This window comes from Kogia breviceps, chromosome 16 (assembly GCF_026419965.1).
Source record: "Kogia breviceps isolate mKogBre1 chromosome 16, mKogBre1 haplotype 1, whole genome shotgun sequence".
Classification (NCBI taxonomy): domain Eukaryota; kingdom Metazoa; phylum Chordata; class Mammalia; order Artiodactyla; family Physeteridae; genus Kogia; species Kogia breviceps.
This window is the reverse complement of record NC_081325.1, coordinates 30538180-30553579: the sequence shown is the minus strand read 5'-3', so window position 1 is coordinate 30553579 and position 15400 is coordinate 30538180. Positions and strand designations below refer to the sequence as shown.

Genomic DNA, 15400 nt, shown 5'->3' with positions numbered 1-15400 from the left:
CTGTTATATAGCACGGGGAGCTTAGCTCGGTGCTCTGTGGTGACCTAGATGGGTGGGATGGTGGGGGGAGGGAGGTTCAAGAGGGAGGTGATTTTATATATCTATATATCTATATATATATATATATATCTGATTCACTTGGTTGTACAGCAGGAACTAACACAGCATTATAAAGCAACTATAACCCCAATTTAAAAAAAATAATAGAGTTAACATATCACAATCAAAAGAAGGAATGAATGGAAATTGATAAAATTTAAATCTCGTTAGCTATCCAGCCTCAATATTTTTATTGTGACTCTAAAATTCTTATGCATTAAGTAGCTTTAGGATCAAGCACAGAATTAAAATACTTCCATCCACTTCTGTTGACTAGATATTATTTTATAGTTCAAAAGAGTGCGCTTTTCTTTTTGCCTGCTAGTCTAAGTCCTGCTTTCTCAACACTGCCAAATGGTCCTACTACCATTTACTTCAAACTTAACCAGACAACAGAGGAGTGTGATGGAAAATATTATCTACTCCTTTGCTGAGACGTTACATGTCAACTTTTCACCTAAGGCAAAATTTAATGGCTGACTTGTGGATCTTCATTTCTAGAGATTTACTATGGAAACACTGACATAACCTTTAACCATAGCAAACAGAGCCGCTCTAATAAGCAGGCAACACCAAACCTAAAAATGCACGAGGAACAGAAAGATCCTGGCAGGAATTAATCTGCCATTTTCACACATCTGCCCAAGGTAAGCATTGTAATCGCAAAAATTTACTCTAAGACTGCTGAGATTCATAGTAATTATGTTTCTTTTTTTAAATAGAAATAAGCACATGTGGTAACAAATAGCATTTTGAGATAGGGCCCTGGGCACGCATTCTAAGCCAAATAACTATGTAATTGCCTTAATTATAAAAAAAAAAAAAACATGGAAAGTCTATTGATCAAAATCAGAAAACAAATGTCTCCTTAAATTTATTTCCTGTCACTTAGTTTCTCCCAACTTAGCCATTTTGCTTCATTTGTTGTTATTGGCACATCTGATATCAGGGCCACACCGCAGAGTAGGCTTTTGTCAATAACCCTTACCTTGCCTGTGAGTGGGATTTGTTTAGTAGGATAGTTCTCTTATTTCCTGCCTTATTATTATCTAGGAATAAATAGTAGCTTTCCTAGAAGTTCAGGATCTGGAAATTTAGCTAATAATTACTATCCGTGCATCTGCCAACACTAAAAGTGCAAGGTTATAAACTATTTTTTCAATATATGTGTTGTATTAAAATATTTCCTATTTTTCATACAATACCTGCTCTCAGTCATCCTGTCTTTATCTACATTTAGGTTCATGCATTAGCACCAACATATTTTCATAGTTGCTAAAATTACAAATGCATACCATGCATATACCATGCCAAGTAAGAGTCAACTGTACCTCCAAAATTTCTCATTAATCAGAAATTCTGATTTAATCAATGAATATTAAAATAAGAGAGTAAGGGTTGGCTTAAAATAAAAAGAACAAACATTTCATTAATGTTACACAAGGTCATGAAAAGCTAAAATAATAATAAAAATAAAGAAATCAACTGTCTTGCCTTCAAACTATGTGAAGGCAAGTTTTCATGTAATCTTTAATTCTGTCTTAATGGGAATGTTAGTAATGATAGATGGTTGATTTCTCTTTCATTTTGCATTACTTATAACTCCTCATATTCACATTCTTAATGCAACAAGTTAATTTTGGATAAACTATTTTAAAATAGATGCAAAACTGCCAAAGCAAAATAGAGAGAATTTTGTGCCTCAAGAAGACACGGTAATAGAATTCACCAATATTTAGATAATCTTCTGGGTTTTTGCTGATAGAACTATTGAAATCAAAGCTAATTATTTTTCAAATTTCAAAATTTCAGAAAACTTTTATGCCTCATATTTATATAAAGATGTATCACTAAGCAATTATCAAGTTTGAAATGGAAAATATCCCCTTTTAAAGTTAAGTCCTGTTTTTCCAAATACTAAAGGATAACATTTTTTCTTAGTAAGTTTTGCTAAGATTTTAAACATATTATTTCTCAAGCATTCTAACTTCTTACTGTTACCTCATCTACTGAAATGGGGACATCAGTAAAAGCGTATTTTGCTCAATTTACACTGTGGTTAGATAATCCTACTCATGGTAATTATAGGTGAACTGCCTTTATAAATATCAACTCTGCATATGCAATTGCTCTGGTGTTGTGGAAAAATAGCAAAAGTTTACCAAATACGCAGTCCTAAAATAATCTCAGTATATTCTGGTAAAATATTCTGTGGTAAACGAAATGAAGAGCTTTCAGCAAAGGTATTTATATTGGGGTCTGTGAAGAGAAAAGAAATTAATATATCTTAAGAGTGAAAACTATAATTCTAGGTTTCAAAACTGATACAAGTGTTCGTACTGCAAATAAATAAAAATTTAAGAATTTTTCTAAGACATTGATTTTCTAAAATTGGATTATAAAAATAAAAAAAGAAATTTTGACCCTGTGAACATGTCTGCCTACAATAAAATACTTGTTGTGTTTCTGCTTTATAAAAGAAAGATATCAAAATTTAGGATATATGTGTATATTTCAATTTGAATTTTATTGAATTGGAGGACATAAAAATTCTGGGTATAAGTACAACCCAATCATTGCTTAGCAATGATTATTAAGGATTCAGGTAGAAATATTGTAAAGAATTATACCAATTGATGACTTATGCTTAAATTACATTTTTAAAAATTACCACTAAATGAAGCTGAAGAAAACATACCTAAGCACCACAGTTGTTGGAAATAAATTAGTTGAGTTAAATCTCTTTAAACATATATATGCCACCAAAATAGCATTAGAAAGTTTGAGAACATAAAGTCATTATCTACATTAAGTATTAATATATTTTACAAACATGTATCTAGTGTTTCTTAAAAACAGTATATATCTACAAAACAATTATGAATATATAGCTCTGAAAACTTGAAATAGACTTTTAATGCTCACACTTTCATATTTTACAAAAGCTACTTTTAGCTGATAAAGAAAGTAAACAAGAAACTGGCCTTTAAATGGTCACTTTAATGTGTGCCACTAATTAAAAATCAATCAGAAACATTAAAAGTCTAAAAGACAATAAATATTGTTCGGACAGGGTGTATTCTACCAAACAAGTTTACAAGTTTTGCACATTTTTCATTCAACACAAATATGGTTCATGATCATTTCATCAAATAGAAGCATAAAGAAAATAACTCGTCTTTAAATATTTCATAATATCTGAAATAAAATGCATTTCTAATACCATTAAATTATTTTAATATATTCCATTCCCCTAATCAGACCAAAGTCTATTTATGTAGATTAGTTACATCTAAAGTCTAATTTATCCAACCTGTATTTATCCTTTGATCACAAAGCTTGTTAACTTAAATGGTCTTTTATTGTTATGATTCGTTTTCCCATAATTATGCTGTTTAACTGCCTTATTTTTTGAATAAATATATGCAAACGTGCCAATCATATTTAGTACATTTATGCTAGATGCTCAATGAACTGTAAGAGTCATTTTACTACAATAAAGCTCCCTGGAATATATCCAGGGCAGAGCCTACAAATACCAGTAATCAGAATGTCACTAGGACCAGAACAAATAGAAGAGTGTCACATGTATATCAATAGATTTTCTCAAACACTGTCTGAAACCAATTTCACAGTCTATCACTGGAAGACCATGGGGCACACAAGTGAAAAATGCTACGTACACTGCCACAAATTTGCATTTGTATTTTGTTACTTTTTTTTTTTTTTGCTTTACCTTAAAAATATTGAATTTATACTTCTGAAGTAGCAAGGAGGTGAGAGCAGGCTTCTGCTTAGTCACGGTAGGGAATGTTGATATCATTAAGGACTTTTTTATTATAGATACTTTATTTCAGGAGACCAAAGGATAGCAATATATCACCATCAAAGCTACTGGTGAAAGCTATGACTAACTGTAAAATATTGTGTGCCACTGAAGGGAATTCTTGTCAGCATCTTCTCTGCTAAAATAGGTTGACAATAGATTAGTGTAGGTCTGATGAAGATTTAAAAGTGTTTTGTAGGTGGGTGGGAGAAGTCACACTATCTTCAAATTGACAGGCAAAATGACCTTGACGCTATTTTCTAACAAATATACAGTCATTGATTGAAGGAATTCAATAGAAAAAAAAAAAGCAACTTTCCCTAATGGCTTTACTAAAATATGGCTTTAAGATAATGCCCTGTGGGATTTATTAAACAGAAGCATCACTGAAGGGAACACATTTTGGAGCAATGACTAATATCATAATTAGCAGGTGCATTTGTAAGAATTGAGTGTATTGCAAGACTTCTCAGCATAGGAGTGTTAAGCTTCACTTCCTGACTGACGTGAGCGCAGTTCTAGTGGCTTCACCTTCGTCCTGTTGTTTCATCATCAGACTCCCAGCATATATTCTCACAGTGCCTCCAGCCATCCCACCAGCCTCACCAAACAATCAGAAAATTGCATGAAATTTTTTTTGTCTTAATCTACATAAACTCCAACCTATTGTCCACTGAAGACCATGTGTTCCTTAATTGCTCTGGAATCACTAGCTCTACTTTAAGGAACTTCAAAATGTTTGAAGCTTTAAAACAGTGAGTCATCAAGTTTTAAAATATTTTCAAAGAAAAATAAAGGTTTGAGTTATCCTTAATAAGAGGAGAACTACCTTTGAACTAAAAAAGTATAAAAATGGGCTAATATTTGTGCTTGAGTATTTATGTACATTATACTGAAAATATAAAGGCATATATATATATGTATACACATATGTTAATTTTGCCAGGAAGTTTGATTCCTCACATTTTCATAAATATGGGCAGAGATGACCTTCACTGCAGTAAATGCATGTAAACCTTTATTAATCTTAAATTTTTAAAAATATTTTAACTTACATATTTTATAGATATATTTTTACTGCATTATATTACACAAGCAGCAATAACAGTGTAAAATTTGAAACCTGACAATGGTAGTGAAACATGATAAAGTATAAACACTGTATTTTTCAACAATATTAAGTATTTATCTGGAGATATTTAAGGTGTTTTTCTTTTAAAATATGTATATTTCTTAGTCCTTTAGGGGATGATATTTTGGATTATTTTAAGAATAATTCATTTATTTTAACCTCATATATAACTGTATATCTGTGTACCATAAAACAGTGAATAATATGCATTATAATATCAACTTTATAAAGAAAAGTTTCTAGAAAATATGTTTTTATTTTATTTTATTTTTTGGGTGTGGCTTGATCAATATAGTTATAGGCAATAGATAATGTTTTAGAACATGTACATTTTTTTTCTTGACTAAAAAATATGTTCAAGAAGTTGAGATAGGAATTTTAGGGCATACTTTTTTATGATATGATATTTTTCATGATCGCACACAGCCTTAAATAACATGATGAGGCCAAGAAAAAAATTTCAAAGTCATCCGTGCAGATTTCTATATGACAATATTTATTGATATTATAAAATTCAGTCATAGAATTCAAGTAAAATTATAGAACTCACTAAAAGACCTTCAGTAAAATTAAAAATCATCTTACTCTTCCATTTTTAAAAGACTGATAAGAACGTAAGGATGATAAAGTACTACCTAGCTAATATTTTGAGAATTGTATTGAAAACTAAAAACTAATCGGTAAAGAAGTTAATACCTCATGAGTAGTTAGATCAACTAATGTTAAAAATGAGATTCTCAGGTTTCTAATTCATATAGTAAAAGAGTTACATGTTTTGAGTGTTCATATTATTATAAAATAGAGAAATGCACAGAGATTTACGTTGAAGCTGAGATTTTCATGGGTGCACACAAAACTAAGAATAAAAATAATGTATTAAGAATGATTATAATAATTTGGATTTTAAACTCTTCTCCAAAGAAACTCAACCCACTTTAATCATTATCTTTTTAGTTAAACTTACTTCCACTTTATTTGTACTATTTTAATATATGGTAAAACAGAAATATATGTTTTATGATTGTGTACTCATGTTAATTTGAAGTAGAAATTAATCCTATCTTTTAAAAAACTTAAAAAAAAAAGTGGACAAGATAGTACTAGAGACATGCAGTAAGAAAGGGATATCCCCTTCCTTCTCAGCCCACCAAACCCCTAGAAATAGAAACGTATATCAAGTTTATGGAAATAAATGCATGTAATTAATCAAACTGTGCCATATTGGAATAACACTGTAAAAACTCTTTAAAATTGTAAATGAAAAAATTGTTCACACACTTTGTTACTGAAATCACTAACATACTAGAGTATGAAGTTTTGAAGATAATGGCCTTGAAAACTCATCTGAGTCCCAAGCCAATAATCTCTTGTATTAGAGAAGTAGTAGCAAGGCAGACAATGGTTAATGTTGCTAGGAAAGACTTTTTCTTTCACCTTTTCATTCTAAAATACTGAGTTTATTGTCTACACTATGATACTTTAGCCCTCTATTCCTCAATCTCATTTTTATATATTTGTATTGATTATAAGTATTTATCATGTGTTTAATTTGCTTTTATTGAAAAGGCCATCCAGGTATATCAAAAGAATTTCCTCTTCCAGCATAAAAAATCTAAAGTCAACCAAAATGTGAATCTTTTAAAACTGAACTGTAAAACACTGTGTAAGAATGTATTCTTTTCAAAAATTTATTTCAATAGATCTTATTCTGCTGGCTCAATATATTTTCTTCTATGACAGCATATTAAAATGACTACATTTTACGTGCTACCAAAAGAAATTCTGAAAATACATATGTTCCAGCAAAATTGGAAATTCTCCCACCAGTGAGAAGTCTCCAGCCTCCTCCCTCTTCACAGCACGACCTTCATTGAAAACACCTGTTGAAAAGTTACCCCGGGACAAATAATTCTTGATAAACCAGGATTAGCAGTTACTCGTGACAATTAGTAAGGACCTCTACTTGATTTCAGATTCTCATATTAACCTATGAAATAATTCACATGGAAATCGCTCCTATGAAGAGTGCTTTTATAAATTTGTGTAATAATATATTTGCCTTACCTATCACAAAATCTGGTGTTCCTATTTTTCACAAATCATTTTTGTAGCTTTAAAATAAATAAAATATCTCATTATAACAATACTATATTATGATTCACACTGCTGAGGATATTTTAATCACTAGTCAATTGTTTAAACATTTCATAGACTGACTTTACTTGGGCTGAGAAACTTGAAGAAAATCTGCCATAAAATACTTTCTCCTGAACCACTGTTTCTACACCAGTTTACATGACTGTTCTGTATCCACTTTCACTAAAAATACTCTGATGCCCCCAAATCTATATATCTTAATCTTAAAATTTTAGACCCTGTGATTCACACAAAATCTTTTGAGAAATTTGAACTTGAGCTGTAACATGAGTCTTTTAGGTCCTAAAGTTCCTGTTTCATATCACCACTCTTTACCATTCTACCTCAAAACAATTATGATATTATTTTCATTCCATCAATAGAAATACACTGGGAATATTCTATACAGCACCCAAGATGCTGGAAAATAAAGATAAACCAGACCTAGTAGCTGCCAGCCCAGTTGCACTGTGAATTAAAATTCTTCCTTCAGAAATATACACGAGATTAATAGTGTGTTTCCTCAGCAGGCTGGATTAAATAAACACACACTAATAAATGCACTAGAAACAAGAGTATGGGATACCTAAACACTTTAATTTGGGCATGTCACGTCAGCACAAAGTGCAGCGCACTAGTTTAAAAAAAAAAGAAAGCAAGGTCACTGTACTCAGTTTACTCCGTTCTCCATAACAGGCACTGAGAAAAACCTGACACATTTAAAAGGAAATTAACATACTAGGAATTTAAAAGACATCCCTTATAGAACAACAAAAACTCAATAGAAAAAAATAAAAAAGAGCCTGTTTTAACATTTTATATTGAGGATATTTCCAGGGCAGAAGCAATATGGGCAACTGAGCCACTGTGGAAACAATTTCAAGAACTTAAACATTTTCTGTGTCTTTATGGCATTAATTAAGATTCCAGAAGAAAGGGAATAGCAAGGAAGTTTGTCTCCTTTGTTTGCTGTTTAAACTCTGTGTGTGTGTGTGTGTGTGTGTGTGTGAGAGAGAGAGAGAGAGACAGAGAGACAGAGAGAGAGAGAGAGAGAGAGAGAGAGAGAGAGAGAGAGATTTGCTTTGGCTCAGGTTTTACTGCTAATGAGAACCATCATCATCCATCCCTTGGGCAATGACCAGCTTCAAGAACAGTATGGTGTAAACCTGTATAGGGACCCCTGTCCCTCAAAACCTCCTGGATACTCCTATCCAACATTGTTCCTCACTAATCTGACCAGGAATCAGGCTTGCTGAGAATTCTACTGCACAAACTTCATTTTTACTGGACCCTAAATAAGAATTCAACTCATAGTACTTGAAGTGAAAGATTAAGCATTAACCCTCTGTGATATCTTTTTAACTGTCAATGGTAAAAATATAAGAAAGGTATATAACAAATGTGTATTTATAAAATGACTGCAAAAGATCTATATATATATTTTAACATATATCCCTCTAAAGAAATTATCATAAATACCAGTTTTACACGCTCATAGACTTTCAAAGAAACTACAGTTTTTATGGGAGGAATATCTTGTTCAGTTTTATATAGACCTCCAAAAAATCATGATTACTGGTGTGTAGTAAACACTGTAAAAAGTGGGATTTAATACTACAGTGGATATTCTGGTGTTCGGTAGCGTCAAGTACGAGTCTGTTTTACAAGTACATTATTATAAGAAAAGTTCTGCTGAGTTTTAGTATTTGTTACACTTATGTTAAAAATTATAAGATTATGGAATTGTACTACTCTGTTTTAATAATAAAAACAGTATTTGCTTTTTCAAAGCACAAAACTGTGAACAAATTATTTTCATTTGCCCCAGACTAATCTTCCTCCCCAAATGTCACTTTTAGTTGAACTCAATTTTGAATTTCAAGTATTGCTCATCCAGAGTAATTTGTAGCAACATGCATTTATAATAAGCAAGAATTAAGTTTTTTTCATAACACAACTTGATATGTGGAGAAAAGAAACTAGGTAATAACTAGACACAGTATAGTCACCTGCTGTTGTTAGAGTCTAGTGTCCATGCTGGGTCAGTTTTTTTCATATACCAATAACTTTAAATTATACTATCTAATAGATATTAAATATCACTCAGATATACTGAAAATACTCGGTATGCAAACTAAATGCACCCTTGAATTCTTCTTGGCACAAGTGCCTTTAGTGCAACTTTGCCTCCTGTTTTCAACAGCACAGAGTGAGTACACTCCTCTACTGTACTCTGTTCATCCCTCAATGACTCCAAGGAAGAAGACCAGGAAAAAAATCACAGGACAAAATAAATATAAACTTTTCATAGATAGATACTAGTCATTATCCAGAGCCTATATTTTTTCAAACTTTTGGAAGATCTTCAGAGCATAACTCACATTTCCAAACCTTAAGCTACACTAATGCATTGTGCTACAGTTTCACCTGAAGAATAAATGAGATTCATGAGCACTTTTAAACATAAAACACTTTTTAAATATAAAAACTGATATTTTTCTGGGGGTAAGGAGTGAAACCTTAGCTCAAATTGATTCAGGCTCTGGCATTCTGACCGGTTGTTGTGTTGTGCTTCAAGTACTTTACTTCTTAATATTGGGGTATACATTTCTTTCTTTTGTCATCAGATTATTTTTAATGAAATAAAAAAAAAATTAAGTCAATTAACTGAAACAATTTTTTTCTCTCTCGAGTAATCCTCTGTTGTGGAAAGAAATGTGGACCAACAAATATAGTAAAATAAACTATGAAATACTGAACCCTGGTAACATTTTAAAACCTATAAAAATAAACTTTAAAAATGCAAAAGTAAGACATTTACATCTTGTAGATATTTGACTATTTACATGGGAGGAGTTATGTATAGATTATGTTGTACACGCAGTGGCAAAAGTGTAAATCCTTTACATTTAAAAAAGTTCCCTTCTCACTGCTACTAGCAGTGTGGCTAGTCCTGTTCCAAAGGTTTCAGGACAGCTCCAAAACCAGCAAAATGTGAAGTCCCAGTTATGCTAAAAGTCTCCTACCTGAATTATGGACATCCGAGTGGCCGGGGTCTCGCTCGCATTAGTCCCTTGTCCGGTGAAGCTGGTGTGGCAGCCCGCGTGCCCCTGAGGAACAGTCAGGTTGTTGGAGGACGGTTTGAGATACATCACCTCCGACCGGGGCGAGCTGAGGGGCAGGCGGGTCTGGTAGTCGAAGTACATGGGGGAGGTAGCCAAGGAGGGGCTGCTCACCACGTTCATGACGTTCATGGCGTTCCTCTCTTCCACCTCGCTCTGTACCAGCATGATATCATTTTTGCTGATCTTCTTTTTCTTGCCCTTGCCCCCGCCCAGCTGCGGGTGGCTGTACTCTGCGATGCGGCAGTTGTAAGTACGGATCTCCTTGTTCTCGCGCTTGCACTTGACGGCGATGGTGATCATGGCCGCTAGGAGGATGATGGAGATAGTGCTCAGAGTCACTATGAGCGGCAGCGACATGTCCCAGTGGTGCTGCTCGCCGTTCACCCGGGGAACACCCTCGGGCAAAGAGCCGCTCACCGAGCGGATGATGAGCTTGGCCACCGCCGACAGAGTGGGCTTGCCGTGGTCAGTCACCTTCACTACCAGCTCCACCACCGGCGTCACGTCCTCCCAGAAAGGGTGCAGCGTGCGGATCTCGCCGCTGGATGGATCGATTTCAAACAGGTGGTCGTCGTTACCGTCCACGATCTCGTAGGTGAGGCGCCCGCTCTCGCCGAAGTCGCTGTCAAGGGCGCGTACGGTGCTCACCAGGTACCCTAGCCCGGCGTTGCGCGGCACCTGCAGTTCAGCCGTGTCGTTCTGCAACGTTGGCAGCACGATCACCGGAGCGTTGTCATTCACGTCTAGCACTGTCACCCTCACAGTCGCGTTGCTCTCCAAGTGCGCGGGCGCCCCGGAGTCCTTAGCGAGCACCTTGAACTCAAAAGCCTTGGTCTGCTCGTAGTTAAAGGATCGCAGGGCGTAGATGGCCCCGTTGGTGGGGTTCACAGACACATAGGTGTAGATGGACACGTCGCCGATGTGCGAGGGCAGGATGGAGTAGGACACTGTGCCGTTTTGGCCCAGGTCAGGGTCCTGGGCAAGCACCGAGCCCAGGTACTCTCCAGGGATGTTGTTCTCGTGCACCTGCAGCACATAGAGTCCCTTGGTGAAGCGAGGAGGGTTGTCATTCTCGTCCAGAATCTTGACGGCGAACGACTTGGTGGAGTTGAGTGGAGGCGAGCCCCCGTCCCGTGCCACGATTGTCACGTTGTACTCGTCCTGTGTCTCGCGGTCCAACGGGCGGTCAGTCACCACCGTGTAGAAGTTGTCGTAGTTCTCCTCAAGTTTAAAGGGCACGGAACCTCCCGGCCCGCCCAGGCCGCCGCTGCCGCCCGCCCCTCCTCCCCCCAGGACCCTGCACTGCAGCTGCCCGTTCTTGCCCGAGTCTCGGTCAGTGACCCGCACCAGAGCGATGACGGTGCCGGGCGGAGCCGCCTCGCTCAGCGCCCCCTGGCGCACGGAGACAAAACCAATGGACGGAGCGTTGTCATTGCGGTCGATGAGCTTGACAGTGACCTTGCAGTGGGCCGGGATGGGGTTGGGACCCAGGTCTCGGGCCTGCACGTCGATCTCCAGCATCCCATTCTCCTCATAGTCTAGGTTGCCCTTGACACGGATCAGACCGGTCTTGGGGTCGATGGAGAAGAGCTCCCGCACGCGGTCGGGCACATAGCTGCTGAAAGAGTAGAGCACTTCGCCGTTGGGACCCTCGTCGGCGTCGGTGGCATTCAGATCAATGACCACGGTGCCCAGCGGGGCGTTCTCGGGCAACTCCACCAGGTAGGACGGCGCCTCAAAGACGGGGCTGTTGTCGTTAGAGTCAATCACCTTCACGTTGATCTGCACGGTGGCCGAGCGCGGAGGCTCGCCGCCATCCAGAGCGGTCAGCACGAGCGTGTGGTGGTTCTGCTGCTCGCGGTCCAGGGCCTTCTGGATAACCAGCTCTGGGAACTTGGTGCCGTCGCCGCGGGACTTGACGTCCAGCGCGAAGAGGCCGTGGTCGTCGCGCGTAAGCAGATAGGTGCGGAGCCCGTTCTCGCCCGCGTCGGGGTCATGCGCACTGGTGAGGGGGAAGCGGGTGCCGGGGGCCGCGTTCTCTGAGATGTCCATCTCAATCTGGTCCGACGGGAAGGAGGGAGCATTGTCGTTGATGTCCTGGATCTCTACCTTGATCATGCAGATCTCCTTGTCGTTGGCAAACACCTCGAGGGACAGCTGGCACTTGGCGTTGTGGCGGCACAGGGACTCGCGGTCGATGCGCTGCTTCGTGTAGAGGAGTCCGCTGTCGGCTTCCACGTCCAGCAGGTGCGGCGCCGAGTTCTCCAGCACCCGGTAGCTACCCGACTTGCTTCGCCCGCCGCCACCGCCGCCTCGCTCTGCGGGCGGAAGCCCCGGCTGCAGTCGAGCATCCTTGCCGATGTTGCCGATCACCGTGCCGGCCCCTTGCTCCTCGGGCACGGAATAGTTCAGGTTTTTGAGCGTCAGGGCAGGGGCCCATAGGAGGAAACAGCAACAGATGGAAAGGTACATCCCAGACCGGTGGGGTATTGGCAGGAGTAGCCGGACTGGAGGGGCGAGTGGATGGGTGCGCGCCAGCTTGGGGCCCAGGCGCAGCGTGCGCCCCCGACCCAAGCCACAAGTCTATGGATCCTTCCTTCCTTCCGCTCCCGGGCTGCGGTACCCGGCGGTCTCTCCTTATTCCGCTCAAGTTCCCTGAACCTGTTGATCTACAGCATCCGCACCGGGCGAGAAGCAGCGGTGGAGCAGAGCTGCAGGGGCACTGAGCAAAGGCGGCGGCTCCCTGCAGCTGGGGGCGAGCCCGGAGCTTTGTCTCTCCCGCCCGGACTTCGGGCGACTCAAACTTGAGCGATGAGACCAGCGATAAGAAGGAAATCGCGTTTGGGAAGGATGATAATGAGCTAAAGAATCCGTAGGTTTTCCTCGCTCCCGCTAGGGCGCTGCAAATCCACTCCAGCTCTTTGCCTCCGGAATACTCTTCACATCGGGTAGGGGAGGGAGCGGGGAGGTGTGTCTCTAGGCAGATCAGAAAGTGAAATCCTTACTTGTTTCTCCTCTCCTGTGACGAAATTGTTGGGGATGAGGAACAACGAAGAAACAGTCAGATATATTTTGAAGCTTCAAAATAGCCGGAGCCCTGTGAATTGTCTGCTTGCTTCGCGGGTTGATCTGTTTTCAGGCCGTGTTTTGCTGCATTTACAGATCTAATCTTGCATTGCTGGCTGAGGCAGCGGTGGCGGCAGACTGCATCTCCCAGCCAAGGATATATATTTTTTTCCCTCTCTCTCTCTCTCCTTTCCGAGCACCCAAAGGGAGGGGAGGAAATGCAGCGCAAAGAACTAGTGTCCCGATTTGTAGTTTCCTCCCTCCACGAGGCTCCTCCCTCTCTTCCTCGGAAAAGGCTCTTCCCCAAGTCAAGAACGCCACAGCCTGATCAGCATTTGCGGTTTGAGTCTACTGGGAGGGGGGAAAAGGTATAGATGTATCTCCGCCTCTGTTGGTAGAGCACACTCTGTGATTTCTCTACGCTGAGCCAGTAGCCGCCGCTACCAACCCATTCTCTCCCCACGGGCAAGGACTTCTCTCAATGCAGTTTAATTCCAGTTTGCTTTTCTTCCCAGGCTAAAGGAAATCAACAGGCAACTCATGGTTGGATGTGCAGATTTGAAGGGGAAGGGAGAGGCGGAATAAAAAAGAAGGGGGAGCCACCCTCCCAGTCCTCGCACACACACTCTCCCTGTCTCTCGCTAGAAGGGAAACAGTCTCTGCATTCACAGGGCTGGGCTGTCAAGTGCCTCTCTTTTCTTTCTATTCAGCATCTCTTTCCAATGGCCCTGCCTCCCAGCCCTCTTCATCTAGAAAGGAAAACCTTGGCGAGGAATAAAAGTGGTGAATATTTGAAGCGAATAAAGTGCGGGCTGTTTTTTTCTTTCGTCAATTTTTTCTATAGTAGGAGGAGTGGGCTGGATGAAAGGAACGCATCAAGGTTTGGCATGATGCATTCTGCAGTCTCGCTCTCGCAGTCTCTCTGGGCGACTCGCGAGGGCAGCGGGCGAGGAGCTGCGGCCGCGGCGGTCCAGCCAGGGGAGCCCTCCCCGGGTAGCTACCGCTAGGCACGGGTCTGTCTACACACTATTTCGGGTTGTCGAGGCGCCTCGACAAACGGGAATGACACATCCAGAAATGCAGGTGTTCCGATCTGCCGGATGAGTCAGAAGTAGCGGAACGAATCGTATTCACTCTCGCCTCATGGTCCTCCCTTCACATACATTAGTTGTGGCTTCTTCCTAACGCTTTCTCTGACTCACTCTACAAAAAGAAAAGCCAGATTCATGTTTGGAGAAAAAGAAAAAGCGAGAGAAAGGGAGGGAGGGAAGAAAGGAGGTGAAGCTGAATCCAGCAGCACTTTTACTCTACCTCTTTCTGCCGGAGTCCGAGGCTCTGGATAGCAAGGCGTCTGTTTTGCAAGTTGTATTTATTTAAAAATAAAAACAAAAACAAAAAACAAAACAAAGCAACGACAAAAAAACCTTCCCTTTTTGTTAGGCGTAAGGAACCCCCAAATCTTTCAGAGTCTTGGGGAAAAAAAGGAAGAAAAATCTGGATTACAGTGACTGCTCACAGCTTAGCCCCGCATCATATTTCACGATTTTCCTCTCAATGTTCTCTATTCACAAAGTCCAGCACCGGTGTGCGTAGTTAATTGTGCAGTCCGTTGTGGAGGTTTTTGGTAGTTTTTAGTTGTTGTTGTTTTTTTGGGGGGGTTCCTCCTTTTTTGTCACGGATGGTGTCTTTCAATCTGGTGCCTGCCACGATCAGCTCACAGCCTGCGAAAGACGTGCGGATTTCAAAGCAAATATATCCATCTCCGCAAGCAAAGCATCGGTGGAAATGAAAGGTGAAAATTCAACAGTTGGAGTAGCGTTTCCCCAGCCGCCCTCCGCGCTGCCGTATCCGCGGGCCTCGCAGTCCCTGCTTTCTCCCCAGCGCCTCTTGCTGACTGACTCTATTCACCTCACGCCGCAGCTTAAACATTGATACTGATTTCCTGCCAGCCAATCCGCGCGAGGAGCAAGGCTCTGCCTCCTCGGCCCGCACCCAATGGAAGGCGGAGGAGAGACT

The 15400-nt window shown here is 40.2% G+C and overlaps 1 protein-coding gene across 2 annotated transcripts in view; it reads right to left on the bottom strand.

Moving 5' to 3' along the window:
• PCDH17 (protocadherin 17) overlaps nucleotides 1-15287 on the bottom strand; it is a 103252-nt gene extending 87965 nt beyond the window's left edge. The window contains exons 1-2 of one of the 2 annotated variants that reach the window (XM_059041899.2): nucleotides 14696-15287; nucleotides 10220-13900 (exon numbers count right to left, since the gene is read on the bottom strand). In XM_059041899.2, coding sequence (XP_058897882.1) covers nucleotides 10220-12790 — 2571 coding nt within the window. In that variant the 5' untranslated portion in view covers nucleotides 12791-13900; nucleotides 14696-15287. Of the gene's footprint in view, nucleotides 1-10219 lie in introns of both variants that reach the window. The other variant, XM_067016217.1, reaches the window with a different exon arrangement.
• Nucleotides 15288-15400: the final 113 nt, after the last annotated feature.